Source organism: Lissotriton helveticus, chromosome 12, assembly GCF_964261635.1.
Source record: "Lissotriton helveticus chromosome 12, aLisHel1.1, whole genome shotgun sequence".
In the NCBI taxonomy this organism is placed as follows: Eukaryota; Metazoa; Chordata; class Amphibia; order Caudata; family Salamandridae; genus Lissotriton; species Lissotriton helveticus.
This window is the reverse complement of record NC_136073.1, coordinates 113,205,878-113,232,804: the sequence shown is the minus strand read 5'-3', so window position 1 is coordinate 113,232,804 and position 26,927 is coordinate 113,205,878. Positions and strand designations below refer to the sequence as shown.

The following is a 26,927-nucleotide window of genomic DNA, read 5'->3' as shown; positions in this document are numbered from 1 at the left end:
TGCATCTGATGCTTCGGGGTTGCTCTGATCACTTTACAGCGGTAGGAAATTGTCTGGGACAATTCCATAACAGCACATTTCTGAATCATCAGTTAGTATTCTGAATCCAAACAATAAAGGTGATTAGGCTGTCTCAATCAGCTATCACTAAACAATGCAACATTATCCCATCAGAGACCTTTTACTGTTAATCTGACATTCCTATTTCATCAGCACACGGAGAACGCCATGGGTTTAGTTTTTGGATATTTTCCTCTGAAGTAAATGTTTTTAGTTTTGTCGCATCATTTTATATTGCGTGTTAAGAAATGCAAAGCGTAAAATGCTTCTAGGAGAGGTGAAAAGATCATGCTTTTTTTCGTGAGTATTTTTGTTTTTTAATTTAATGTAACCTGTAGAAATCCTTACTTCTTGGCCGTGATTTACTAAGATATTGCGATGGTAGAAATCCTTACTTCTTGGCCGTAATTTACTAAGATATTGCGATGGGTTGCATCACATTTTTTGCCATTTTGGGATTTGCAAAGCCACGAAAAGTTGTTTGCGTGACGTTAAAAAAAACAAGCCCTCTGCATTGCTGTGGTGGGGGGGGATGGGGGGGGGGGGAGGCAAGAAGGGACGAATAGGGGAGAGTAAGGGTGACGAGATGCACGAGGAGCAGCAGCCTTTGATGTGCCGGCCGGCCGTGGGCAGTGAATAATTAGGGGAGGAGAAATGCCAGAGCGCACGCTGGGGGAAGCTTGTGGGAGGGAGGCTGGTGGCTTTGATGCGTGCACGCGCTTTTTTCACGGGCACAGCATCAAATCGCCTGTTTGGTTAAGCTCTCGTTAAGCCCCAATATGTCCCGACATCTGCAATGCGCAAGAGCATTGGCAGAGGTCGAGCCCTAAAAAAAGACTTTATATGTTATCGATGTGGTTAAAAAAAATCACATTGGAAATAATCTCATTTGCCCAGCGCATGGCAAGAGGTGTACAAAATGTAAAAAAATAGGACATTTTGAAAATTCTTGTAAAACTAGTTTTAAGAACAGAAATGTATCTCGTACTAGTGTCAATGCAATAGAAGAGTTGCAAGATGATTTAAATCATCTCATTGTTAATGTGAATGTAATTGATTCTGATGGTTCATTTAAAGCACCTTTGGGTTTAGCCACCATAGAAAATGTAAATTTAGAAGTAATGGCGGATTCTGGATCGCCAATAACTATTTTAGATGATTCTACATATTACAAAATGTTTAATGACATTGACCTTTTAGATACAGATGTTAACCCAAGAGCATTTGGAGGGCAGAAAATTGATATGGTTGGTTATTTTAATGGGAAAGTGGAACTTCTTGGTAGGACAATTACAACCAAGGTGTATGTGGCTAAGAAAGGTAGAGGTATTATTGGTTGGCGTGATTTGGGGAGAATGGGAATAATTCTCAAACCAGGCTGTGACACTCCAATAATTTTAGGAGATATTCCTGTTTCATCCATTGAACTATACAAGGATAGTCACACTTCAAGTGATATTAATGAGATTCTTAAAAAGTACAAATGTGTTGGAGGACAAGATAGGATGTGTTAAGGGAGTTGAACATGAGATCAGGTTGAAAGATGGTGCTTTGCCTGTAAAACATAAAGTTAGGAGTGTTCCTCTCAGTATCAGGAAAGAATTAAAAGAACATCTGATTCAGCTGAATGGGTGTCAGCTGTAGTTTTAGCCAAACGTAAAAATGGAAAATTACGCATGTGTGCTGACTTACGTTCTTTAAATAAAAACATATTAGTCGACTGTCATCCATTACCTTTGATCCAAGAGATGTTGATGGCCATAGGAGAATCTACGCATTTTTCTCTCATAGCTTTAAAGTCAGCTTATCATCAAGTTGCTCTTTCTGAAAAATCCCAGGAGTGAACTACGTTTGTGACACCCTTTGGTGCCTTTAAACATATGAGGATTCCATTTGGACTAGCTTCTGCAGCTAGCGTTTTTCAGAAGCTTATGGACTCATTGTTTAAAGACATCAAAGGAGTACAGGCGTTTCAAGACGATATTCTCATTTTTGGTAAAGGTATTGATGAGCACAATGCAATTCTTGAAAAAGTTTTAAACATCTTGAGGAAAAGAGGGATGACTGTGTCTAGAGAATTTTTTGGTTAATTAATTGGATTACTTAGGACATTCTATCACTAAAGATGGTATAAAGCCTAAAGAGAATCTTATTGATTCGATAATCAAAGCACCTGCACCTGTTGATAAAGACTCGCTGAGGTCTTTTTTGGGACTCAGCGAGTACAATGCACGTTTTGTGCATGGATATGCTTTTGCTGTAGAGCCATTCAAATTGTTGACTAGGAAAAATGAAAAATTTGTTTGGAATCCAGAACAAGAAGAATCTTTTTATAAAGTTAAGGATATGATTAAGTGTGCTCCAGCATTACAACCCAATACTTGTGGTGTAAAATGTACTGTCACTGTCGATGCAACTGACCGCAAACCATTGATATATTTAATGAATGGAAATGGAACAGGATTGGCTTCTTCAAGGTTAGTTAGAATAATATCTAAATTGCAGGAATATGATTTTGAAGTCAAACACATTTCTGGAGGTGCTAATTTTAGAGCAGATTGCTTATCGAGATTACCTTATGATAGTTCTTTTGATAATTTGGAAGGTCAGGATGATGATTGTGTTGTGGTTTCAGCTATTGATGCTTCTGAGAATTCCATTGGGGTTTATGATGAAAAGGATTGGATTGATGGTTATAAGAATGATGAGATAATATCTAAGGTTAAAAAATACATTATCAATAGGTGGCCACCAGTAAGAAATTTAGACAAGAATTTGATTCCTTTTCAACAAATATCTTCCGAATTAGCAATTGAGAATGAATTAGTAACAAGAAGTGGATTTTTTGTGCCACGCAAGAATCTTATTGATGGTTTGGTTAAGAAGGCACATTTAGGCCATCCACGTATATCAGGAACTAAGAAGTTGTTTAGAAAGTATTGTTGGTGGCCAAGTATGGATTCTTATATAGATCAGTTTGTCAATAAATGTCCAGAGTGTTTATTGTCAGATAAACATTGGAAGATATCTAAAAAGTCTACTACCACTAATTTGTTGTCGGATCAGCCTTGGGAAAAACTGGCAATAGATTTTTCAGGTCCGTACAGTATTTTGAATGGTGACATGAAATATTTAATTGTATTAACAGACTATTATTCTAAGTGGGTGGTGTATGATTTTGTTGATTTTCCAACAACTGATGTTGTTATTAATTTTCTGGAAAAAACATTCTGTGCAGAAGGGTTTCCAAAGAAGTTAGTTTCAGACAATGGGACCACATTTTATTTCTAAAAAAAATTGTAAATTTCCTTAAAAAACATGACATTAAGCATGAAAAAACACCTTTGTATTTTTCTTCTGCTAATGGTTTGGTTGAAAGGGCGAATACATTTTTTAAGGAAGGAATACAAACGGCACTATCTTCAGGTCTTGATGTTAGAAAACACATTCAAGATTAAGTTTGGAGCTATTTAAATACACCACATTCAATTACAGGTTTTACACCTTTCTTTTTATTGAAAGGCAGGGATGCAAAAAAAAATGTGAAACCTGTGTTTAGTGGTAATGTTTTTCCTCTAAAGAAAAATGCGTGTTTGAGTAAGGAAAGATCTATTGATGACTGTGTTCGTTATAATTTTGAAAAGAAATATAAACTAAAATCTTTAGAATCTGTCAAAAAAAAGAGTGAGGTATATATACTTCATGTTAATGTAAGGATCTCATTTTTAGCATCTTCATTAAAGTCACCCCAAATCATAAATCAAAGGATCACATGAAACCTCTTTTGATCCTAAAGGTCTTCTTTTCGATCACAGTGCATTACCACTCACAATTCAAGGCTGATCTTGAGACACTGCAATAGCCAGGTTTTTTTAAGTACCACCCTCAAAATTGGGATTCCTTCTGTGTTTCATATTCTACTTTCCCCTGAAATATGTGCTCTCAAAAGCCCAATTTTAGAGGTTTCCTACATAACGGTTCAAAATACCAATTGGTTCCCTTTCAACGTTATCCCTCACGTCGACCTATTGTTAGGACGCTGTACAAGATAATGTCCGCTAATTTAATATCATGGGTGGCTGAGCGATACCTAGTGGGAGCACATATTGCATTGCGATTCACATATTTTCTATGCATGGAGTGTTGTCCGCATATGGGGAGGAGATCAGGCCAAACGTTTGTATTATAAGAACAAGAATCTTCTGTAGGTGCTGAAGAAGGGCGAGAGGGTTTAACACTTGGCCACTCCACATTGAAGTTTGCTCGCATCAGAGGAGAAAGGGGCCACGTGCTGTGAGGAATGGTAGGGCTCATATGTGGATAAAACCCTAGATGTTCATGTTATTCTGTCTGGAAATAAAAATGGGTTGGTTGACTGTATCCAAAGTTACCAAGAGCCCGGGTAGAACAAGAATATCTAGCATAACAAGTTTGTGCCAAGTGGAGATTAGCTGCTTCAGTTCTATTTGTGCAGCAGCCCACGGGGACAGGGCCGAGCCGATTATGGAATGTGTTGCAAGCATTGGAACAGCTTTCTGTACAGAAATGTTCAAGAGTTTGGGATGGGCCTGCATTTGGTCAGGTCATGACATCACTGTACCTCTGCTTCATATTGCTCTCAGTGACCCTCAGATTGTCAGTATAAGTGCCTCACCTGTATATCACTATATCACCCACAAAGGCCCTCAAGTTATCAGCATTTATGAATCACTGATGCCAATGCCTGGGACATTTAGGGCCAGATGAGCGAAAACTTTTCGCATTTCTTAACAAGCCAAATAGCAATTTCGGTCCATTAAGAAATGCAAAGCCGGAGGAGCCTAGCTCGCGGACGTAATGGCCACCTTTTAGCTCGGCTCCGTCGACCCTCCGGCTAACTTTGACTATCCTGTCATATATCCTGCACTGCGACGCTACTTCCATACAGAATTCGAACTTTGAACACCCACTCTTACTCACCGTCTGATCCGGAGGTCCCTGGGTGCTGTGGATCCGCAGCTGTGCCCTCGGTGAGATTGGGGCCTCCGGGCGCTCGAGACCGGGACCTCGCCTGCGGGACTTGACCGGCGGAGAAGAGATTCCTGCGGGACCCGACCGGCGGAGAAGAGATTGCCGGCCCCGGCCGCGAAAGTGAGCCACTGGTGGGAACCGTTGTGCGTGTGCCCCGGAGATCCTGAACCGGCCCGATGACTGGGCCGTGCGGCTGGAGGGGGACGAGCTGTGTTGGGGGCTGACCGTGTGAAGGGGTCCCTTCGCCTTTGTCCTGTCCGGCGGTCCTGGACCCCGCGCCTGGCTCTCGCCTGTGGGGCCTGCCGCTGTTCGGAGAGGATCCCCCCCCCAATCGGGCGCTCTCCCATCCTGTGCCGGTGAGGCCGTTGTTGGGAGCCTCCGGGGGTCTGTAAAGTCCTACATTTGGGAACTGTTTGGGGGCCCACGGTGGAGTGTGGGGCGGCGAAACTCACAAGATGGCTGCCGACAATGTGGGGGGTACTCCGCTCTGCACCGATGCTCCTTGCCGGCCGGATTGTGCAGAGGCCTGGGTGTGTACTAGAGCGCCCACGCCCGGAGATGTCCTGGACGCCTTGATGTCATTGTACGCTGTCTTGGCCCCCGGTGCCTCTGCTGACCCCGTGCGGCTCGCCGCCATTTTGGGCCGCCGCTCTTTCATGCACCCCTATCGTCCTGATGCCGCCATTGCTTCACCCCCTTCGGCTGCGCCAGGAGTTGCTGTTGTTGTTCTTCGGCCGCTTGATGGGCCGGTGACTTTTGACCCTCTGCTTCCTCGTCGCCTGGATTTCGAGGACTTCCACACGCCGCGGAGATCTGCTCCTTCCCGGGTGCCTGGGACTCATGGTGGGCCGCTGTTTGCTCCTACTTCGTTGGATTCGAACTTTTGTTCTGGAGGGATACCTTTGTACTGTCGAACTGCACACCTGGACTCCGGCTTGCCTTTGCTTGCCTTGTCGTTATTGCTACAATTGACTTGCTTAATTGACTTTTTGTATTCCCTCCGTACGAAAGCTTTACCTGATTTGTATCATTACCGTGACTCTGGACTACGTTATGATTATTTTTTGCTGGGTGGTCCGCTCCACATTATCCTTTATTGGGTTGGTTTCGTGATCAGGAAGGGTTGGGGGTGAGTTGCACGACATGATAGTTTGCTGGTCTACCTGCCCGTTGCATTGATGTTTGTATTCCCGACACGGTGAATCGTTACGATCTCTCCCTCCTCCCCCTCCCTGTGGTTCTTGCTGTATGTGAAGGTGTAGTACTGATTTGATACTTATTCATTTGTTGGTCGGGGGAGGGTCGTGGCCGACTGTGTTTGTTCATATCCTCTGGCTCCTCCCTCACAATTTATTTTTTGTTTTGTATTTCCTTTCCTTCTCTTTTTGTCTTCTTCCTCTACTTTTCTTTCACTATATTTCGGGTTTCAGATTAGGGCGACAGGCACACTGTTTGGAGGGTAGGCCGTAGCCTTCTGCAGGGGTGCGGGGTGGGACGGGTGGGTGGGGTCTTTCAGATGTTTTCTTTTGGTTCTATGGCCCTTTTCTATCCCTTTATAGCGGTGCCGCTTCTGTCCTCGCTTCTCAGGCTTGGGTGGGTTGGGGTCTATTGCTTTGCCACTTTTCTCGGTCTCGATGCTTCGTTGCGACTGCCATACCCTTCTTTTCGCCAGCTACCACTTTCTTCTGTACTATTAGCCACGGGTTGCTTGGCCCGGGGTGGCGCCCATCTCGCGCGATTGTGTTTCTCTTTTAATTTTCTTTAGTTTGTTCTCCTCCCTTCCTCCCCCTCCCGGTTTCCTCCCCCTAGTTTCCTTCCTATTTTTTCCCCCCCTTCCCTTCTCCCCCCCTTCCCTTCTCCCCCCCCCCCCTTTCCCCCCCCCCCTCCCCCTTTTTCCCAGGCTCGTATTGTGAGAAGTGGGCTTGATTTGTACATTTTTCCGCTCCCCTTGCCTCCGTGAGCGTGTTATTGGGTGGGGGTCATTAGATCTTGGTAGCACTTGTATGCTTTTCCACTACATTTTGCGTCTGTTTTGTGCTATGGTCGTATCATGCCCTTATATCCTCCTTCCCCCCACCCCCCCTTCCTCCTTCTCTCGTTCTGGCATGGGTCTAATCCTGATTTTGGGTTTTTCCGTAATTGCGAGTCAGCCATGAGGCTTGTCCTCTTATTATAAAATAGACCTCATTGATCCTGATGTTGGGCCGTTATTGCTGCTTCTCCCATTTCTAGCATTGTTCGATTATGTTTGCTTGCCTGCCACCTGGCCTTGTGTCGCCTCTTTTGCCTCTTGACTGTCTTTGATTTGTGGCCGGCCGGATTGGTTGTAGGCCCGTACATGTTTATCCTAATGATGCAAATAAAGGTCTTAAAAAAAAAAAATAAAGAAATGCAAAGCCGCTTTTTCTTATGTACAAAGGCTAAACAACTGTCACAATTTGAGTTTTCTACCAAGTAGAAATTGCGATTTAGGAAACACAAATAAGGATGACCAATTTGTAATTCCTAAAGCACATGTACAAAGAATTTCCTAAATGCGAATTGGGCATTTTGGAAATGCATTTACCAACAACTCAAAGACGATGGTAACCATGTGCAAAATTTAAAAAAAAAACTTTTTTTAATGTGACATAAAGCGCACATGTGCCCCTACGACATATGATCATTTACATGTGAAAAACTAATTTTGTGATGCCTCAAGGGGGGGGGGGGGGGGGGGGCTTAATCCCAGAGGCACCCTTGGGTTTGGAATTCCTAAATTGCTTTTTCCAATTAGGAAATCGCAATTTAGGAAATTCAAACCATTTCATATTTGGCCCATAGGTGGAAATGCAACAGCATTTTTTTGTGATTTACTAATAACGCTTCCTACTTTTTAGGAAGCATTATTAGGAAATCACTAATTTTGTACATACCATTTTGTGTTTCCTAAAAAGCGATTCCTGTGGAATCACCATTTAGGAAATGCAAAATAGGAATTTAATACATCTGACCCTTACTCCTGTACGTGGGCATTACAGAGATCACCAATCATCAGACCTTTTGCACTTGTGAGTCACTGACGTCGCTCGCAGAGGCTGTGACACCATGTGTCATCACAGATATCAAACCAGCCACTTATATTCACCACTGCAAAAACAACAGTTGATGGACAGAATGCAGAACAATGTAATACATTCACCACAGTACAGAGATCTGGGCCTAAATCCATCAATGTTTTGCTCACCATGCCATTCCAGTTTGAACCCAGCCATATGCAAATCAGTCTTGACCCTGTGCCCCATGGGAACAGTCCAGCCCGAACTGCCAAGCCAGGTCCTCCCAGGACTGGAAACAAGCATCCTAGGATTGGTTTCGGGCTTTCAGCCCTCATCAGCCAGGATAGCTTCATTCCAGTGGCATGGAGAGCACGGGACTCACGTCTGAGCATACCCGTTACCACTCGGGGTGACAAACGCAAAAACAGTTGATGGACAGAATGCAGAACAATGTCATACATTCACCCCAGTACAGAGATCTGGGCCTAAATACATCATCCAGCCCAAACTGCCAAGCCAGGTCCTCCCGGGACTGGGCTAAAGCATCCACTGGATTCAAGATAGCCTGGCTGATGAGGATTATGAATCCGAAACCGGTCCCAGGATGCTTGTTTCCGGTCCACGGAAGACATGGCTTGGCAGTTCGGGCTGTACTGTTCCCATGAGGCACAGGGTCAGACTGATTTGTATATGGCCATGTCTGAACTGGGGTGGCAGAGTGGGCTAAAGAACGGTGACGGATTAAACCCAGATCAGTTTTCTGGGGGTGAGTATTTGATTTGCTCAAACGCTCCGTCCATCATCCCCTTTGGTATCACTTATATTCACCACTGTCACATCTTTACCTGCGATCACCAATATCTCTCCCAAACCCTCACTGCTCCAGCATATGCACGTTGCAGATATCATTCCAAGTGACTTTACTCATTTAGGACTTGTCACTCACATGCACCCCAACAGGAGCCGACATCTTTTGATCCTGTGCATCTCTGAAATGATCCCCAAAGACCCTTGCACCTCTATACCTGAGTAACGCTTATATCTGCCTAACTCCCTCACAGCTCCGCCCCCTATGCATCAATTATACAGCTTGTTACTGGTGCATCACTGATATGACAATTCCTGTACCAGTCTATCACTGATATCACACAGTAGCTTTATACCTTGCAAAGTCTCCCTCTCCCCCTTAATATTACCGGACATCTCTTGGGGCATCTTCTTTTCCTTGAGGTTACTGAGGAGAGGGGGGAAGGAACCCTCATTTGATGTTTCCGCCATATTTCTGCTTCGGCCGCCTTGACGCAGAGATGGAGCTGTGGAGAGAGGCGAGTAGGTGAAATCAAATCCACATTGAAGGTGACCAGAGACACAACTGGTCTCACATTACAGGAGTAATAACCATCCTCCTGGCTTCATACAATTCAATGGAGTCACTCAGTCCCCCAATGCTGCCTGTAGATGCTTCATGGGAGTGCCACTCAGTGCCCTTCACAGGCTGCAAACGCTTCATAGGACCCTGATCTATTTCCCATCACCAGGTGCTCAAGCTTCCTCTAAGCTGCAATCATTTCCCATCAATGGCTTCACACGATTTTTCTGAGCCTCACTCACCACCCCCTTTCCAGAGTCGCGCTCGTGCTTGTTCAGTAACTGAGAAGCTCTAGATATGTATTCCTTGGTGACAGGCTCGCGATGTTAGCAGTGATCTATTCTTTAGAAATATACTCACTTTCTGGGACTCACTCTTTAGAATGCACAGTGTATAAGTCGAGACTGACCATTGACCATACTTTGTTATTGATGTTTCTCTTTCACAAACAGCCAGAGTACTACAGTTAGGAGATGGGCCGCTCAAGGTGGGACTCAAGCTATGGGATCTAGAGCATTTCAATCCAGAGCTGAAGTTTTGGATCTGGTTCATCTCAATGGGGAGTCAAAGCTAGTGGATCTAGTGCAACACAGGCGAATTCACGCTATTCGTTCTAGTGCATCTCAATGGGGAGTTGAAGCTAGTGCATCTCAATAGGGGGGGATGGAAGCTAGTGCATCTCAATAGGGGGGATGGAAGCTAGTGCATCTCAATAGGGGGGATGGAAGCTAGTGCATCTCAATAGGGGGGATGGAAGCTAGTGCATCTCAATAGGGGGGATGGAAGCTAGTGCATCTCAATGGGGGGCGGTGGAAGCTAGTGCATCTCAATGGGGGGCGGTGGAAGCTAGTGCATCTCAATGGGGGGCGGTGGAAGCTAGTGCATCTCAATGGGGGGCGGTGGAAGCTAGTGCATCTCAATGGGGGGCGGTGGAAGCTAGTGCATCTCAATGGGGGGCGGTGGAAGCTAGTGCATCTCAATGGGGGGCGGTGGAAGCTAGTGCATCTCAATGGGGGGCGGTGGAAGCTAGTGCATCTCAATGGGGGGCGGTGGAAGCTAGTGCATCTCAATGGGGGGGTGGAAGCTAGTGCATCTCAATGGGGCGGTGGAAGCTAGTGCATCTCAATGGGGGGGTGGAAGCTAGTGCATCTCAATGGGGGGGGTGGAAGCTAGTGCATCTCAATGGGGGGGGTGGAAGCTAGTGCATCTCAATGGGGGGGGTGGAAGCTAGTGCATCTCAATGGGGGGGTGGAAACTAGTGCATCTCAATGGGGGGGTAGAAGCTAGTGCATATCAATGGGGGGGGTGGAAGCTAGTGCATCTCAATGGGGGGGTAGAAGCTAGTGCATCTCAATGGGGGGGTGGAAGCTAGTGCATCTCAATGGGGGGGTGGAAGCTAGTGCATCTCAATGGGGGGGTGGAAGCTAGTGCATCTCAATGGGGGGGTGGAAGCTAGTGCATCTCAATGGGGGGGTGGAAGCTAGTGCATCTCAAGGGGGGGGTGGAAGCTAGTGCATCTCAATGGGGGGGGGTGGAAGCTAGTGCATCTCAATGGGGGGGTGGAAGCTAGTGCATCTCAATGGGGGGTGGAAGCTAGTGCATCTCAATGGGGGGGGTGGAAGCTAGTGCATCTCAATGGGGGGGTGGAAGCTAGTGCATCTCAATGGGGGGGGTGGAAGCTAGTGCATGTCAATGGGAGGGGTGGAAGCTAGTGCATGTCAATGGGAGGGGTGGAAGCTAGTGCATGTCAATGGGGCGTTGAAGCTACTGGGGTGCACGTCAACAGAGTTGAGGTTATTGGATATAGTGCAACTTGGGGGTGAGTTGGACTCACGGCATGCAGTATACTTAATAGGGGCTGGACCCACTATACTGATGGGATGTGTTTTTTTCTGCGCATTGCTCAAAGAAGAATTGATTGAAGAGCCCAAAATGTATGTTTTCTAGGCTACTTCAGTCAGATGACATGACCTGACCTGATGAGATCCAAATAATAACTACAGATCGATATGACGCCAAGCCCTTCCTAAGTTGCATGCTACCTTTTCATGGTTTGTGAAGAGATACTATATATGTACAGATAAGATCTTCACATAGGTCATGAAATTGCATTTCTCGCACTATTTTTAGAATGTAATAAGTGTATATTGTTCCTATATCACAAACTTAAGAATATTTATCATACAAAATATTTTGTCCTGTACCCTTCTTACAAATATTTAGGATATATGTTATTGAATGTTCACACCTCTAAGCAGATGCACACGTGTTGATGAAGGAGTCCCACAGGATAATTGTTTGACTTTATTATATCTACCCATGTTCTTGTGGACAAACAAAGTTGTCTTTGTATTCTTTCCATGTCACCATGAGACGCTGTTCCAGGCATTAGTTCAGTTACCGCATGTGTAGATTACAACTCCCTGAATGCATGACTGGTAATTCTTTATATTGACATTTACACCCGTGTCTTACTAGGGAAGGGTGGACCATGTCAGACTACCTCTGTAACTAGTATGTAGTCTCATGTATTGTGTGACATTGTCTAACAGTCCATGATTTTTAGGCAGCATCACTTCACCGAGATTTTTAAACCAATAGGACAGTGTTAAAAACAATAGCAGCCTGCTGTTAGCTTAAAAAAGGACAAGATGTGACACAGGTCCATCCTGGTAGCTAGGGTTACTCTGATGCCCAAGGCCAGGTTTTGAGGACTCATTTCTGAAAAAGGATTTCTCCACACCCCCTCAAGCAGTGACAGTCAATAGCAATCCAAAAAAATATGTTTCTTTACTTAACAATAACAAGATGTGAGACTAGTTGAAACCAGTTACTGACCACCATCCCACAAGAGGAATATGCGTTACCAACGATACATCGATTGTTTGCATTCCAACCTGTATATTAGACCAAGTTGCTCTGTTAAACCTGTCAGCATTAGAGTTGTTTTCCCCAGACTTTTTGCCTTTCTCCTATTTTTGACGAATTGAATTTGTTTTTAGAATTGTAGCACTGGTTAGCAGTAGTAAAATACACAAAGTGCTTGTGCTCTCTCCTTTAAACATGGTGAAATTGGCTAACACCCGATTGACACATTTAAATTTACTTGTAAATCCCTAATGAGGTGGTACAACATGTAAACATGGCATGTAATTTAAACGCTACTAGTGGGACTTCAGCACCAATTGTGCCATCCACATAAGTAGTCCTTTAACGCAGTCTCAGGCCTCCTATTGCAAACTGTGTGTAGATTTAAAATGTGATTTCAAATTGGCAAAATAAACCTTTTGCTAGGGCTAAAGCTCCCTTTTTAATACCGGTCACGCCTGAGGTAGGCCTTAAACAGCCCACCGGGCAGAGTGCGGTGAACATAAAAGGCTGTACATGTACTTTAAGTTTTACCTGTCCTGGTATTGAAAAACTCCTAAATGTGTATTTCACCATTGTAAGGCCCACTTCTGCCATAGGATAACATTGGGTCACCTCTTTATACAAAGTGCTAACTTTCAACTGGGAGCTAGTAGGAAAGTCTAGTTTGGTCTCTAAATAATTGTAAACTGTAAAGTTGGATTTTAAGTCACAGTTATGAAAATGTCACTTTTGGAAAGTTCACCATTTCTTGTCCCACCCTTCTGGTGCCTGCAGCCTGTATCCTGGGTCATATGACTAGGTGTAGCTGGAAGTGGGTCTTTGTTTATTACTTCAAGACAGTGAGACAAATACATGTTAGCAGGCTGGGCCGTCAATCAGGATGAGGGGAAGAGGAGCTCTGGGAAAGTCAATGGCCGCAATAATAAATCAGTCTCCCCTGAACTAAAAAATCCACCACTTCTTAAAAGAAAACAGAACCATGGGTGGAATGGAGGCTACTACACTTCCTCACTTTGGAGAAGGAACTTACTAGAAACCAAAGGTTCTTTCATCTACTCTGTCAAAATGTTTAGAGGAATAGGGACATTTAGCAGTTGCAAAACCGGAGATTGACAAACTCTCAGAGTTTGGTATCGCTCCATTTTGAAATTCAGCACAAGTTTACAGAATCTCTCAATGGGTCTAGAAGGGTATAACCAACCGCTATTTGGAAGGGGCGTTAATAGGGCTTCTCTTCCAAATAACCATTTGGTAAGGTATGCATCAATATTTGTGACCAAAATCTGTTTGCAAAACAATGACATTTTACCAACTCCCAGAATGGTGTGGTAAGCCTTTCACAAAGTCATATGACCCCCCTTGTTCTTGTTCCCCTCTGTTAATGAGAGGAAAAAAAGAAAAAGAAAAAAAAAAGTTTGTTGTGGAACAGGAAGTGATCCAGGGGACCGCTGTCTTCTCTCAGACAAACTTTCGAAATGTTTTTATTAAAATGTAGCACCATTTCCTTTAAGGAAAACAGGCTGTATTTAAAATATATATTTGCACTCAAAAAACAAAGTTTACATGGAAGTTATAGTTTGGCTCACATTTCACTTGTACAAAATTAAAATTCAATAGTTTTAGTTGCCTGAGTCATCTGTCTTATGCCCTTGTAAAGCACTGCTTATGACCTCACATATTACATCACTCATGAAAGGGTCAGTGACATCACTTTTGACAACATCTCGTACACACCTCAGACACACACACATTCACAGACCCATACAAATACTGATACACAGCCACTCACTCAACCATACAACTACTCACACACCCATTTCTTCAATAATACAACCACTTACCAGACAATTTTAGTCAATCAATCAGCGTTTGTATGGCGCAGCTCTGTCACACCTAGGAGTATCTGGACGCTGTGGAAGCAACGTCAGAATAAAGGTCAGAAGCGAGCAGAAAGAGGGCAAGATGGCTGCCGACAGGCTGTGGTGAGCAGTCGCTGCAAGACCTCTCTCCACTGCACCCCCCCCCATGATGGCTCTTACCTGAAAAAGATGCGTGCTCCCCACCGATGACGTTTGAGCTCCTGTTTCAGAAAAGCCTTCGCTGCTACGAGAGTCTGAAAAGGGGTCTCGTCAAAAGACTCAGTCCCAGGGCCCTGCATCTGAAGGTGGCAAGCGCTTTTGTAGTATTTGGAGCTATCCGGGAGGTGAAATACTTCAGGAGGATGCCTCCACGACCCCAGCGGTCGGAGAAGGAGAAGGATAAGGAGAAGGGGAAGTCTCTCCCGGACTCTGTTGCAGTCAAACAGCCGCCTGATACTGTAAGGAAGGAGGTCATACCTGCGACCCTGAAATCGGGTGCGATCTGGAAGATTGTCGTGCCGGCTCCTGCAATTAAAGGAAAAAAAACAGAAGTCCGAAGTAAAGTGCCAGCAAGGGAGCAACCCGTGGACGGGGGTCCCGCAGCAGTAGCATCATCGGATGCGGAGAAACAGAAAATAGGGGGGCTGGTAAGAGGCAAGGATGTTGCGCTTCGGCAGCCCACCCTGACGGAAGTTTTTACCCCAAAAATCGGGCAGCGGCTTGAGGAAGGGTTTGCCCGTGCTGAAAAGCGTCCTCGAGGACGCTGCAGAGGACGCCACTTCTGACGTGGCTTTGGTTGTTGCTAGGCAACACTCGCACACAGACTCGGCTTCAGGCTCGCATGGAGGCGGTGGTGACGGTGAGCTCCTTGGAAGTACGCCGAGCGTAAGCAGGACAACGGTGTCTCCCGCAGCCCATGAGGCAGACAGAAACTCGGGTAAGACTACGCATACCGGAGGGGCAAACGCCTTGGTTGACAGCGGGGTGAATGAGGGGCTAGGGTCCGGTACAGCAGGGAGTGCAGACATGCTTGAGGCCCTAATGCAGGTCGAGGCCGAGCTGAAAGCAGGGAGTTCATGGGGCAGCAAGACCAGCCTGGCTAATAAGAGGAGTTTGTTATCGAACAATGTGGAGGGGCCCGAGGGAGCTGAAGGAGGCTCAGTAGAGGGAGACTGCTTCTATTCTGTGAACGAGGATACGGATCGCTCAGTTACAAGCGAGACTGGGTCAGAGGAGGAGGACGATGGGTCACTCTCGGACTCTAGCATGTCAGGGAAAGAAAGTACACAGAAAAAGAGATGGACTAAAGGAAGAAAGCAGGCCTTGGGATCAGGGTCACCTACTAGGGTGGGGAAGGAGCTTCTCTGGGATTACTCGGCCACCTCACAGACCTATGAGGAGAATAATTCAGCACAGCTTCAGGCCCCTTTGGAAATGATTACCAGCACGCTGAAGCAGATCCAAGGGGAGGCCAGGGCCGAAAGTCGAAGGGCAAGACACGCGACGAAAAAACTACATAACACTATGAAGAAGGTCAACAAACTATATGAGGGTATGGCAAATAGGGTCACTGAGGTTGAAGAGAGAACAGGAAGATTGGAGGACGACGTGGGAGCTTGGCAGGAGTTTAAAATCAACCAGGAAAAGGTGACTGACGATATGCTCTGGAAAATGGAGGACTTTGAAAACCGCCAGCGGCGGAATAACATTCGCCTTTTGGGTGTGGAAGAAGGGACAGAGGGGCAGAATACTCTGCAATTTGTTGTAAATTTGCTTCGAGGGGCTTTTCCGGAATCAGACTGGCAGTGGGAGAGGGAGATACAACAGGCCCATAGGTTCCCCTTTACAATCAGGAAAGGACGGCGAGGAGGGGGTCAGACAGGTAAACCACCCCTCCCTAGAGCAATTCTGATATATGTTGGGAATTATCTCCTTAGAGAAGAGCTTATGGAGAAGGCAAGGCCAGATAGTAGACGGACATTTGAGGGTACCTCCTTTTTCGCCAGGCCAGATTTCTGCCATGTCACCGTAGAGAGGAGGTGGAGGCTGAGGCAGCTCATTAAGCCGTTTCAGTCATTGGGCTCTGTGGCTTATCTCCTATTTCCAGCAATGCTAAAGGTGGTTACAAGAGGGAAAGCATCAATGTTTTGGTCACAAATCAAAGCTCGGTAGTTTCTGGAGCAATTAAAGTCACAGAAAGGAGGTTAAAAAGTAGGCGCTTAGCTAAAGTGTCTAAGGATATGGTATAGGATGGCAATGTTCGGGTATTTTTAATGGGAGAGCACGGGGGATTATAAGGAATTCGGGGGGGGCAGAGAGGGAGGTTAGCGACTTCCGCATACTGTAGCAACCACGCATAGGTCTCTTTGACCTATTTGCCCGTAGAGGGGGGGGAGGGGGTTGGGTCAGGAAGGGGGGGTAGGGAAGAAATGGTGGAGAAGAATTGGGTTGCACTGGTTGGTACAGCACAGAGGAGGACAGAGTAGCGCACAAGTAAAACAGCAAACACAGTACTTGGTCATGAAAAGACAATACATGCAATCAAGTGACGGTCTCAACTTGAGAAATAGCATGTGGGGTTGGTTACTATCATGTACGGAAGGGATCTCAGCCTATGGGGAGATGTTTGAAATGTCTAAATGAGTTGTAGGATTGCTACCATAAATGTCTGTGGTTTAAATGATGTAAATAAAAGACTCAGGGTGGCGGCACTGTTGAGAATGTTGCGGCTGGATTTAGTATGCCTGCAAGAAACGCACATAGAGGCATCAAAAAGCTATCTTTTGGGACAACTGGGATTTGCTGTTCTTGCAAATTCTAAGCAAGGATCTAGGAATAGGGGAGTTGCTATCTTGGGTAGGACTGGGGACGTGGCTGCGATTAGGAAAAAGGAGGATGAGTGGGGGCGATGGGCAATTCTAGAATTAACCTTTAAAGGAGAGAAATTTACCCTCGTTACGGTCTATGGATCAACGGAGGATGATCCCGAGATCTTTCAGTATTTGGACATGGAATTGGCGCATTGGGCAGAACCAATAGTAACTTGTGGGGACTTTAATATACATGATCTAAAAAGTACTTTTTCACAGGCGGGAGGTTGTTATCCAGGAAGGAAAAGGATAACGTATAGAGCACCATCTGATCTGGTTATTCACAATTCTTTGATTGATCCCTGGATCAAGATTTATCCAAGTAGAGATGGCAGTACATTTTATTCTGTCCCTCATAGAGTGATGGTCAGATTAGATTATTTTTTGATTTCTGGGTCCTTGCTGAAGGGGGCACAGATGGAAAAACATCCCCGCGTGGTATCAGACCATAGCCCCTTAGTTTTAACTATTAAAATAGGTCAGGATCAGAGGAAGTAAAGACAACGGACCTTTGAGAGAGCTTTGCTCAAGGATGAGGGATATAGGGAGCACATGGAAGGTTGGATTAGGAGCTTTTTTGATATTAATAGAGGAACAGCTGCTCCAGGGGTGGTCTGGAATGCATTCAAGGCCGGTGTGCGGGGGGGGGGAAACTATGAGCTATGTATTCTCAGCACAGAAAAGGGAAAAAAGCAGAATAGAGGAAACAAACAAAAAACTGATGGAAGCTGAAGAGGAATTGGTGGTAGCCATTCGGCAACGGTTGTCATTAGAAACACATTTACTTAGAATCGCCTCTCTTAAGGCAGCAGCCACAGAGCATATATCTAAGAAGGCAGCGGAAAACTATTTAATTAGGAAGGAAGGGGCATATGAGTTTAGTGAAAAGGTGGGCCATCTATTGGCGGTCCGAACTAGGCAGAGGCTTGCAGCATCAGATATCTTGGAGATCATAGATGGCCAAGGGGATAGTGTTGTAGGGGTAGAAGGAGTGAGGGAAGTTTTTAGGCAGTTCTATGCATCCTTATACCGGGAGGGCAGGGGGGGGGGGGCGCACCAAGAGATTGAGGGGTACTTAAGTGGTGTCACACCGCCACTTATTGCCGTGGAAAGCAAGGAGGAGCTGGAAGCACCTTTCCAGGCGGAGGAATTTTTTAAGGGCATTAAGTACTCTACCATCGGGTAAAGCCGCCGGTCCTGACCAACTGCCGGTGGAATTTTATAAAGCATTTCAAGGAGTATTAGGCACAGATATGTTTAATATGATGAGGCAAGCACAACTTGGGGAAGCAATTCCTGACTCATGGGGTAGAGCAGATATAGTTGTGATTCTTAAGAAGGGGAAACCGTCAAACCAGCCAGGCTCCTGCAGACCGATCACCCTCATGAACGCTGATGTCAAAGTCTATTCGAAAATGCTGGCCAAGAGACTTGCAGGGATTATTGAGATCTTAGTAATCTGTTCACAGCATGGCTTCATACCGGGCAAAGGGACTACACAACACACCAGGTAGGTGATCACAATGTTTGATGCAGCAGGTATTCTGGGAGACCCTATGGCGGCACTTTTCCTTGACGCCGAAAAGGCATTCGATAGGGTCTCCTGGGAATATCTATGGTGCACCTTAAGGTGGAGCGGTATAGGGGAACGGTTTATTAAAGCAATGCAGACTTTATATAAGAACCCATCAGCTAGAATTAGGGTCAACAGAGGGTATTCAGCTGCGGTCAAAATAGAAAGAGGAACTAGACAAGGCTGCCCATCATCCCCTCTTCTATTTGCACTATATTTAGATCCCTTTCTGCGTAAACTGGAAGGTAACCAAGGGATCCCCAGATTGAGCCTGAATGGTTGTGAAGCAAAAACACTGGCTTATGCAGACGACGTAGCCATTTTAACATCTAGCCCGGAGGGCGCCATTAGGGAGGTTGAGATGGAGGCTCAGAATTTCGGCCAGGTCTCTGGTTACAGTTTGAATAAATCTAAGACCCAGATAATCTGTAATCAGCACGTTCAAGGGGGTATAGACCCAAGAGTTGTAGAGTCAGCAGTATACTTGGGGGTGGTAATATCGGCGGATGTTGAAGTTGTCGTGCAGAACAACATGGCTCCCTTGATGGCTAGTGTAAAATCGGATTTGGAACGGTTGAATAACCTCCATCTTTCTTTAGTGGGGTGCACGAACATAATTAAGATGCCTATACTGCCTACATTTTTGTATCATTTTAGGGCAATCCCTCTCTTCTTCGAAGCAAAATGGTTCAATACACTGGAAGGTATTCTCAATAGATTTATCTGGGCACAGGGCAAAACTCGAAGGGCATACAGATTCATGACATTACCGAGAGGAAGAGGTGGATGGGGGGCTCCGGATTTCAGACTATATTATTGGGCTGCCGCAATTCAGTATCTGCAAGGGCTGATAGGAGGGGGGGTTTAGATCAAAGAATAACTGACTGCTCATCTAGAATGTATGCTGCCGTCCTGGGGGAGGATGTGGAAAACTGCTTTTTAACATGTGTAGAACATGGGTATTATAAAAGGACCAGGTTTAAGACAGTCGAGGCGGGTATTAAGGTATGGAGTGCTTTTATGAAAAAGTTGGGCATAGGGAGATTTAACCGGTATACAAGGTTGTTTAAAAATAGATATTTTCCAACTGAGGTATTTGGGGATATGACAATGGGAAGGTGGGCGGCAAAGGGGATTGCTCAGATTGGAGATGTTAGGAATTCGGAGGGTTTTATATTATTTTCAGATTTGAGGGATAGGTACGGATTGGATAGACAGGATTTTTTTAAGTACTTACAGATAAGGAGCTATCTAGGGAGTAAGCATGGGGGGCAGGTGGGGTTTAACAGAATTGAGATCATAGAGAAAATAAGGTTAGGGGGGGATCGCTCGATACGAAGTTTCTATGCCAGTCTCTTAGATACAAAGCAGGATGATATGGATAAGCATAGCGATAAATGGGCAGGGAAACTGGAGGGCGAGATAGGGTGGTTTCAGGATTCAATGGATTTAGGACGGACAGTTCTATGTTCTGCGTCGTTGCAGTCGCAACACTATAAAACCCTGTATTCACTCTACTATACTCCGGCCAGGATAGCGAAATGGGGTGGGACTACAGGCACTACCTGCCCGCGGTGCAATTCAGTAGAAGCAGATATAATACATATGTTTGCACTATGCCCACAGCTGCACACACTTTTAAAGGATATAGAGAACTTCTTTCAGGTTTCCTTAAGCATTAAGATAAGTCTTAGACCTGTACACATATTGTTAGGAGTAGTCCCTGAAGATGATATCTCGCAGCGGGATTTCATCTTTGTTGCCATGGCTGTGTATAGGTTATGCATAGCCAGGGCTTGGTTGGATAAGAACCCTCCTGGGTTGCAAACATGGTTGTCTAATTTGTTGGCAGCATATAATTTAGAAAAACCCATCTACACAAGGAAAGGCAGGAAAGGAAGACAGTTGGGGTTACGAATTTGGGAACCTATTAGTAAATGGAGAGCGGGGTTGGGATAGGCATGAGGATCACGGCAATTTTGGGGTAATGTTTAGGAAATGTTTGTAAGTAGGATTTTTTTCTTTTTTTGTATGTTTCTAAATTCATTTATTGGAATCAGAGATGAAGTATTGTCATGACTATGTTTATGTTTACGCTTATCAATTTACGGCCTTGAAATGCCAGCGCTTTGTCTAAAAAATTATGTGCTGAATGGAAAATAATAAACATTTTAAAAAGAAAGAAGAAGAAGCGAGCAGAAAGAGGCAGAATAAAAGTCAGAAAGAAGCGGAAAGACAAAATACAGGACAGAAGCGAATAGAGAAGGAGAAATATGAGCAGAGGAGGAACAAAACGAAGGGAGCAAAGGGTAGTGGACTGCAGGCAAGCTGGACAGGAGGACCATCACAGGCAGGGGGGGGGGGGGAGTTGTACAAAAGGGGGTGGTAATGGACGGAGCATCTGAACCAATCAAACACTCACCCCCAGTCAAAAGATCTGGGTTTGATCCATCACCGTTCTTTAGCCCACTCTGCCACCCCAGTTCAGACATGGCTATATGCAAATCAGTCCGACCCTGTGCCTCATGGGAACAGTCCAGCCCGAACTGCCAAGCCATGCCTTCCCTGGACCGGAAACAAGCTTCCGAGGACCGGTTTCTGGCATTCCAGCCGTCTTCAGCCCGGCTTGCTTGAATCCAGTGGCAAAGTGAGCAAGGGACTCACGTCTGAGCATACCCTGCCACACTTATGGCGGCCAAAAGCGGTACAAAAGGGGGGGGGGGGGGGGAAGTTGGCCAGAGGACCTGCTCATTGGGGTCATGCTGCGGCCTCCATTACATAGGTCCTGGGAGGGAGGGGGCAAGCGCTGAGAGGAAAAGAAATGGCAGGAGGAGGGAAATGGGCAAGAACGAGCAGAAAGAGGCAGAATAAAGGGCAGGAACAAGCAGAAAGAGGTCAAATAAAGGGCAGGAACAAGCAGAAAGAGGTAGAAAAATGAGCAGAGTGGGCACAAACACAGCGTAATTCCGTCAAGCGGTTCAGGCTATAGTTGTGTTCAAAATCCCTACAGTTAGTAACAAAGGAAACAAATATTTGTTTAACTTCCCATTGTTCCTCAGCCCAGGCTTGATGGATAGCCCCAAAACGTTCCATGACCAACTAAATCGGCACACTTTTTTGGGAAACTTTTGTGAAGATTTGTCAAACAGCGCCAAAAATATAGGCAAGTCAAAAATGCTTTTCCTATGGAAACATGGTCCTCACTATAACAACCTACTGGCAACTGCCAGTAGGTAGTTACATATGTCATCCTACTGGCAATAGCCAGTGCGTAGTTATAGTGAAGACCAACTATTCCCATAGACAAAGCACTTTCGTTTTGCCAATATCTTTGGTGCAGTTCGATAAATCCTTTCGAAAAATTCAAAATAGTTCAACACTAACTTTAGCTGGTGTGTGGAAAGTTTTGGGGTAATTTGTGAAGCAGTGTGTGAAAAGGGGGGGGGGGGGTGTTAAAAAAAAGTTCTCCCCATGCAGTGTCTATTGGGATTTGCAATTTGTTGACACGCTCCAACCCAAACCGCTGAACGGAATGACGACAAATTGAGTCAGGTAGGCGTGCCACCTCCAGGCTAGTACCACCCAAAAGGTGGGCTACACTGGGGTGGACATGATTTTCCAGAAGTAGCCGTCTTTGTGATGGCATACTTAGGAATTCTGGGACCGGGTTATGCCCACTTCGCACAGAAAGTAGTCATATATGAGGCGTAGTGACTCCAAGGGTCGGTAGCCCATTGGCTACTACCAGACACTCCCCTAATGCCCCAACATCCAGCATTTAGGGGAGTCTCTGGCACCAGAAAACCAGACCCCGACAACCTAAGAAGAGAGCGAACACTGAAGAGCCACAAAAGCAGAGAGGGGAGAAGAAGCAGCTGACCTGGTAGCACCTCTGCCGTCTGTCTGTATCCCTCGTCAAAATCTGCTTCAAAGTTGACTAGTCCTGCAGCTGTTGACTCCAGAAGCTTGGGAAGACTGCCTGCCTTTGATACAGACCCAAGATCTCCTGTGAACAAAGGACCTGCTCTCCTGCACCCTGCAGGAATTCTAAAGCTAAGACTCTGAGGCTTCCGGAGCCGTCACAAAAGGGACACCTGAAGCAACCACTGCATCAGTCGACCTCGGCTAGAGCTGAAGTGGACCTATGGTGTCAACAAGGTCCCCCAGCCCTCGAGTCAATCATGGATTCACTCCTCGTGGATACTCTGATGCCTGGACTCACCCCTCGTGGACTCCCCGATGCCACCTGCAGCCTCTGCACGCAGCCCGCCCTCCCCCACCTCGAATGTGACTGCTCCAGGTAAGAAAATCAAACGCCTTAAGCCACCTCTGCATCCGTTGCCACCGGGCTGTGGAGAAGAGGACCCAATGTGTCCCTAGTCCCAATAGCATTGAAAGACTAGGTTCACCCTGAATGGCCTTCCAGCCAGAGCATGCAGCCTCTTTTCACAGTGACCAATCGCCAAAGAAATCTATTGGGCTCCTGACTCTTTTTTGCACCCTGCACCCGGCCGCGCCCATGCCTTTGGCAGTGTGTGGCTGTTGCGGCCTTGGACCTTGCCCACCACTCACCTTAACTCCTGGAGATTGGTCCTGTAAGTTGCTGTATTGTATCTGTTTGCAGAACCTTTTCTTCCTTCCATGTGATAACATTGCAGAACTCAAAAATGACAGTGTCCACTTTTTGAACTGAAAAGAATTTATATTTAAAAACAGGCTTACCTGAATGGTTTTTCTCTGTCTAAACATATATAAAGATACTTGCTATTTTTATAAATTGGTGTGGATCTCCTTCTTAAGTCGTATGGGTCATTATTTGATCATTGTGTGGAATTGCAAATGTCTTGCACTCCTCCGTGTTAAGCATAAGGCTGCTCGACTACACTACCCCCTAACAATGCATTTCAGATTTCTGATAGATCACACAAAGAGCCAGCTTCCTACACCTGTACTGTGCTGCAGTCATAGATCTTGCAGTTATTAAACTGGTCTTGCTTGCTGTTCATCACTTTATTACAGACAGGCAAAAGAAGCCCTCCTATCAAAAAATAGGCCAGCGGATTCTGCCAGTGTCCCTCGCCGAGGAAGGTGCTCAAGTCCAAGGCATTGCTGCAATTTACAACATTCATCGCTATGTTGTACAACGTCCTTTGCTACGCGTGAAAGTATAGACTTAAACACCTCCACTTTTTTCAATAAACTGAAATCGAGATCGATTCCCAGAGCATTTGGGTCCTGAAGCGGTTAGATCTTTATGCAGCAATCAAAGCCATCATCCAGACCAGCCAGAGCTGGCTGAACCAGATTACAAGGCCCTGCTCAGAGGTGGTTTCTTTCTTTGGTTTTATTTTGGAGTTTGGTAAAGCGCTTATTTGAGATAGAAAGCTGCTTCGTAGAGCCGTTAGTTAGACAGTTATTTTTTTAGGTCTGGCTGCAGACAGCTTCCTTTGACAGAAAGACCTCAGGCCATCAATTTTTCAAATAAGCACAATGTGAAGCAATACAGAAGAGTTTGCTTTGAGCCAGCCCCTTTCATCCACTGGTTTCCATGCCTTTTGCATGGTTACCATTGTTGAGTGGGGCTCTCCACCAGGCCACGGCGTTTCGAAGATGGTTCCATTGTCCCATTTGTGTTCCCATAGGGGTTGGCATCCAGTGTGCCTTTCGTTAAACTGCAGATATGTTGTGTGTATTCTTTTATATATATTAACTTTGTTGACACAATGGCAGTTTAATTTCTAATTTGACTTTTTTTTTATTTTACAGTGATATTAATGTATTGTCCTTGTATGTTTGTCAGCTTTACATGATAGATAACATGTATGATTTGCTGCTTTTTAGGCTCACTCACTAAAGCTGTGCATGCACGTAGGCTTTCTCAAGATGTATTGAAAATACTGACCCTTAGTCAAAAGTTTCCATTGTGAAATATTTTGTCTTAAGTTCACACTCACAATGCAAACTTGTTCTTATGACACCTTTTCTTAACTCTCTTTTTTCGGGGTGCAGCTTCACCCTGATAATGAAGACTGATCCCAATAGAGACAACGATGTTGATTGGTTATGGAGATGTTCTCCCCACAACAGCTGGTGGTAAGACACAGTCACTGATCTGTCATCAAACACATCCCCAAACAATAAGACACGCTAATTGGCTTTGCCAATGCCTGTCACTGTTGCCGATCGCTTTGCAGGGGCTGAAGGTGTAGATACAGAATAGGGATCTGCCTGTTGTAAACTCAGCTTTGTCCTTGAAGGTCGATCTGCACTCAGCAGGAGCCCTCAATGGTGTAGCTGGGGTATAACGAGCCGTAATGCAAGTGAAGAGGGGTCAGTGCATACATCCACTTGTCTGTGCATACATCCCCGTGCCTGGCAATACAAAACGACCACTGGTCGCTGCGAAGGGGACCCTCAGACCCCTGGGCCTCGGTGCTACTGCACCTGCTGCACTATTGATGGCTACGCCCCTGATGGCTCGGTCCCTGATCAACACAGTGGGTTCATGGAATGACGTGAAACGCTCAGTGAAGGAGCAGGGGTTGAGTCTTTTCTTGAAGGCTGCCAGAATTAGGAGATTTCTAAATCTGGCATTCGCCTTGTCCAAAGAGAAAGCAGGTGTGAAGTTGCAGCACTCCAGAAATCAGCTTGAGAGCATCCACTTTGCTTGTTGTGATTTTGTTTCCTGGACGCGCGCTCTGTGCTGGCTGTTTCTAGGCGTGGCCTGAGGTCCGAAGCAAAGAACAGAAGGCCTGGGGAAGACCAGTGGCGGCGCCAGTGTGCACTGGGCCCTCGTGCAAGGAAGGACATGAGCCCCCTGCTGCCCGAAGTGTGAAGTACAGCAACAATCAGGGTTCGGTGGGCCCCTCAGGCCCGGGTGCCCCTGCACCCATGATAGATACACCCCAGGGGAAGACGGGGATAAACAAATCACGAGTGAAGAAGAAGGCGCTAGGAGGGGTGCAGAGGAATAAAACTCCGAAATGCAAAGGTGGAAGAGGTGTGGCGCCGCGGCCAGGGCGACTGACGCTGGAATCTGGGGATCACGGTTCGATCCCCAACGCCGGCGGCAGGTTAGCCCAGCACCATGTGACTCTGGGCAATAGCTCGCTTAATCTTCCCGACGGCCCCCAGCGCCTAGAGACCCTTACGGGTGATTGTGCGCTTTACAAATGTGGATTTAGATTTAGATTTAAAGGTGGGTTGTCCCCCAGGGTTCCCCTGCCGTCGTGGTCTGCTCGCTTTTCTGCCCACCCCTTACCTCCATCAGACCTCAGCCAGCAGCTCTGTCCACCTCGCAGGGGGCATCTCATAGGCAAGCGTTTACTGCACCCTCCGGGAAGGGAGGAGGAGGGGTGTCACCTTCTGCACTGCTATAATATTCTGCAATGACTTCCCCCCCATTTTGGGGGCCATCTCTGCTCATTAAAAGAAGGTGTCAACCTGTATACAGCAGCCGAGGGTGGTCGGACTCCTAAAAAAACAAGCATTGGCATCGCCAATAGGTTTCGCCTTTGGGACCTTATAAGTGTTTAGCCATGCAACAGCTGATGTTGTTGCACCAAGGATATTGTGATTGATAACTAAACACTTATAAGGTCCCAAAGGAGAGACCTATTGGCTATGTCAATGGCTGTGTCTTAATGTACCTGTCCTTCCCTCCCTCCACCACTGTTTGAATCAGACAGGCTGCATGATTTCAGCCCCCACTCCCAAAGCCAGATGAACTGGTTATTCCAGTTTTATCGATTGAGTAGAAGAAGGAGGTGCAAGGGGGGGGGGGATTTAATGAGAGGGGAGTGAGAAAAGGTAGCGCGCGTGTGAATCAGTGACCTGGGACACCAGAAGGATGTTTAAGAGAGAAAGGAGTGTGAAGAACTTAGGGGTGGCTCTAGACTCATAGCGGACCTTTGGCAGGGAGCGTAGGTAGGGGGCCCCCGAAGGAGCGCTGGCTTGGAGGCCAGTGGGGGGGGGGGGGGGGGAGGGTCAGGGCGTTTAGAAGTGGAACAGAGCCAGAGGCCGCCAAATCCCTGCCACGTAAATATGTATCCATCCTCAGAGGATTATTATATTAAGGATATATATTGGTGTGGCGGCCCCTAGGATTTGGCGGCCCTGTGCAGGTGTACAGCTTGCACATGCCTAAGGGCCACCCTGAAGGCGGTAAGCACTTTTTTTGCAGCCGGTGCACCGAGTCTGGCTGCAGCGGCTTGCATTAGCAGGAGAAGTGTCAGGCCAGCAAATGCCACTGCCCTCAGCACAAGAAGGCGAAGTTCA

General features: G+C 46.1%; 1 protein-coding gene across 1 annotated transcript in view; it reads right to left on the bottom strand.

Annotated features, from left to right (window-relative positions):
• The window catches only part of LOC144798985 (transmembrane protein 272-like), a 215,784-nt gene that overhangs the window by 178,874 nt on the left and 9,983 nt on the right, over positions 1-26,927 (bottom strand). Inside the window, exon 2 of the mRNA XM_078670127.1 lies at positions 9,305-9,421. Coding sequence (XP_078526253.1) covers positions 9,305-9,386 — 82 coding nt within the window. The 5' untranslated portion in view covers positions 9,387-9,421. The remainder of the gene's footprint in view (positions 1-9,304; positions 9,422-26,927) is intronic.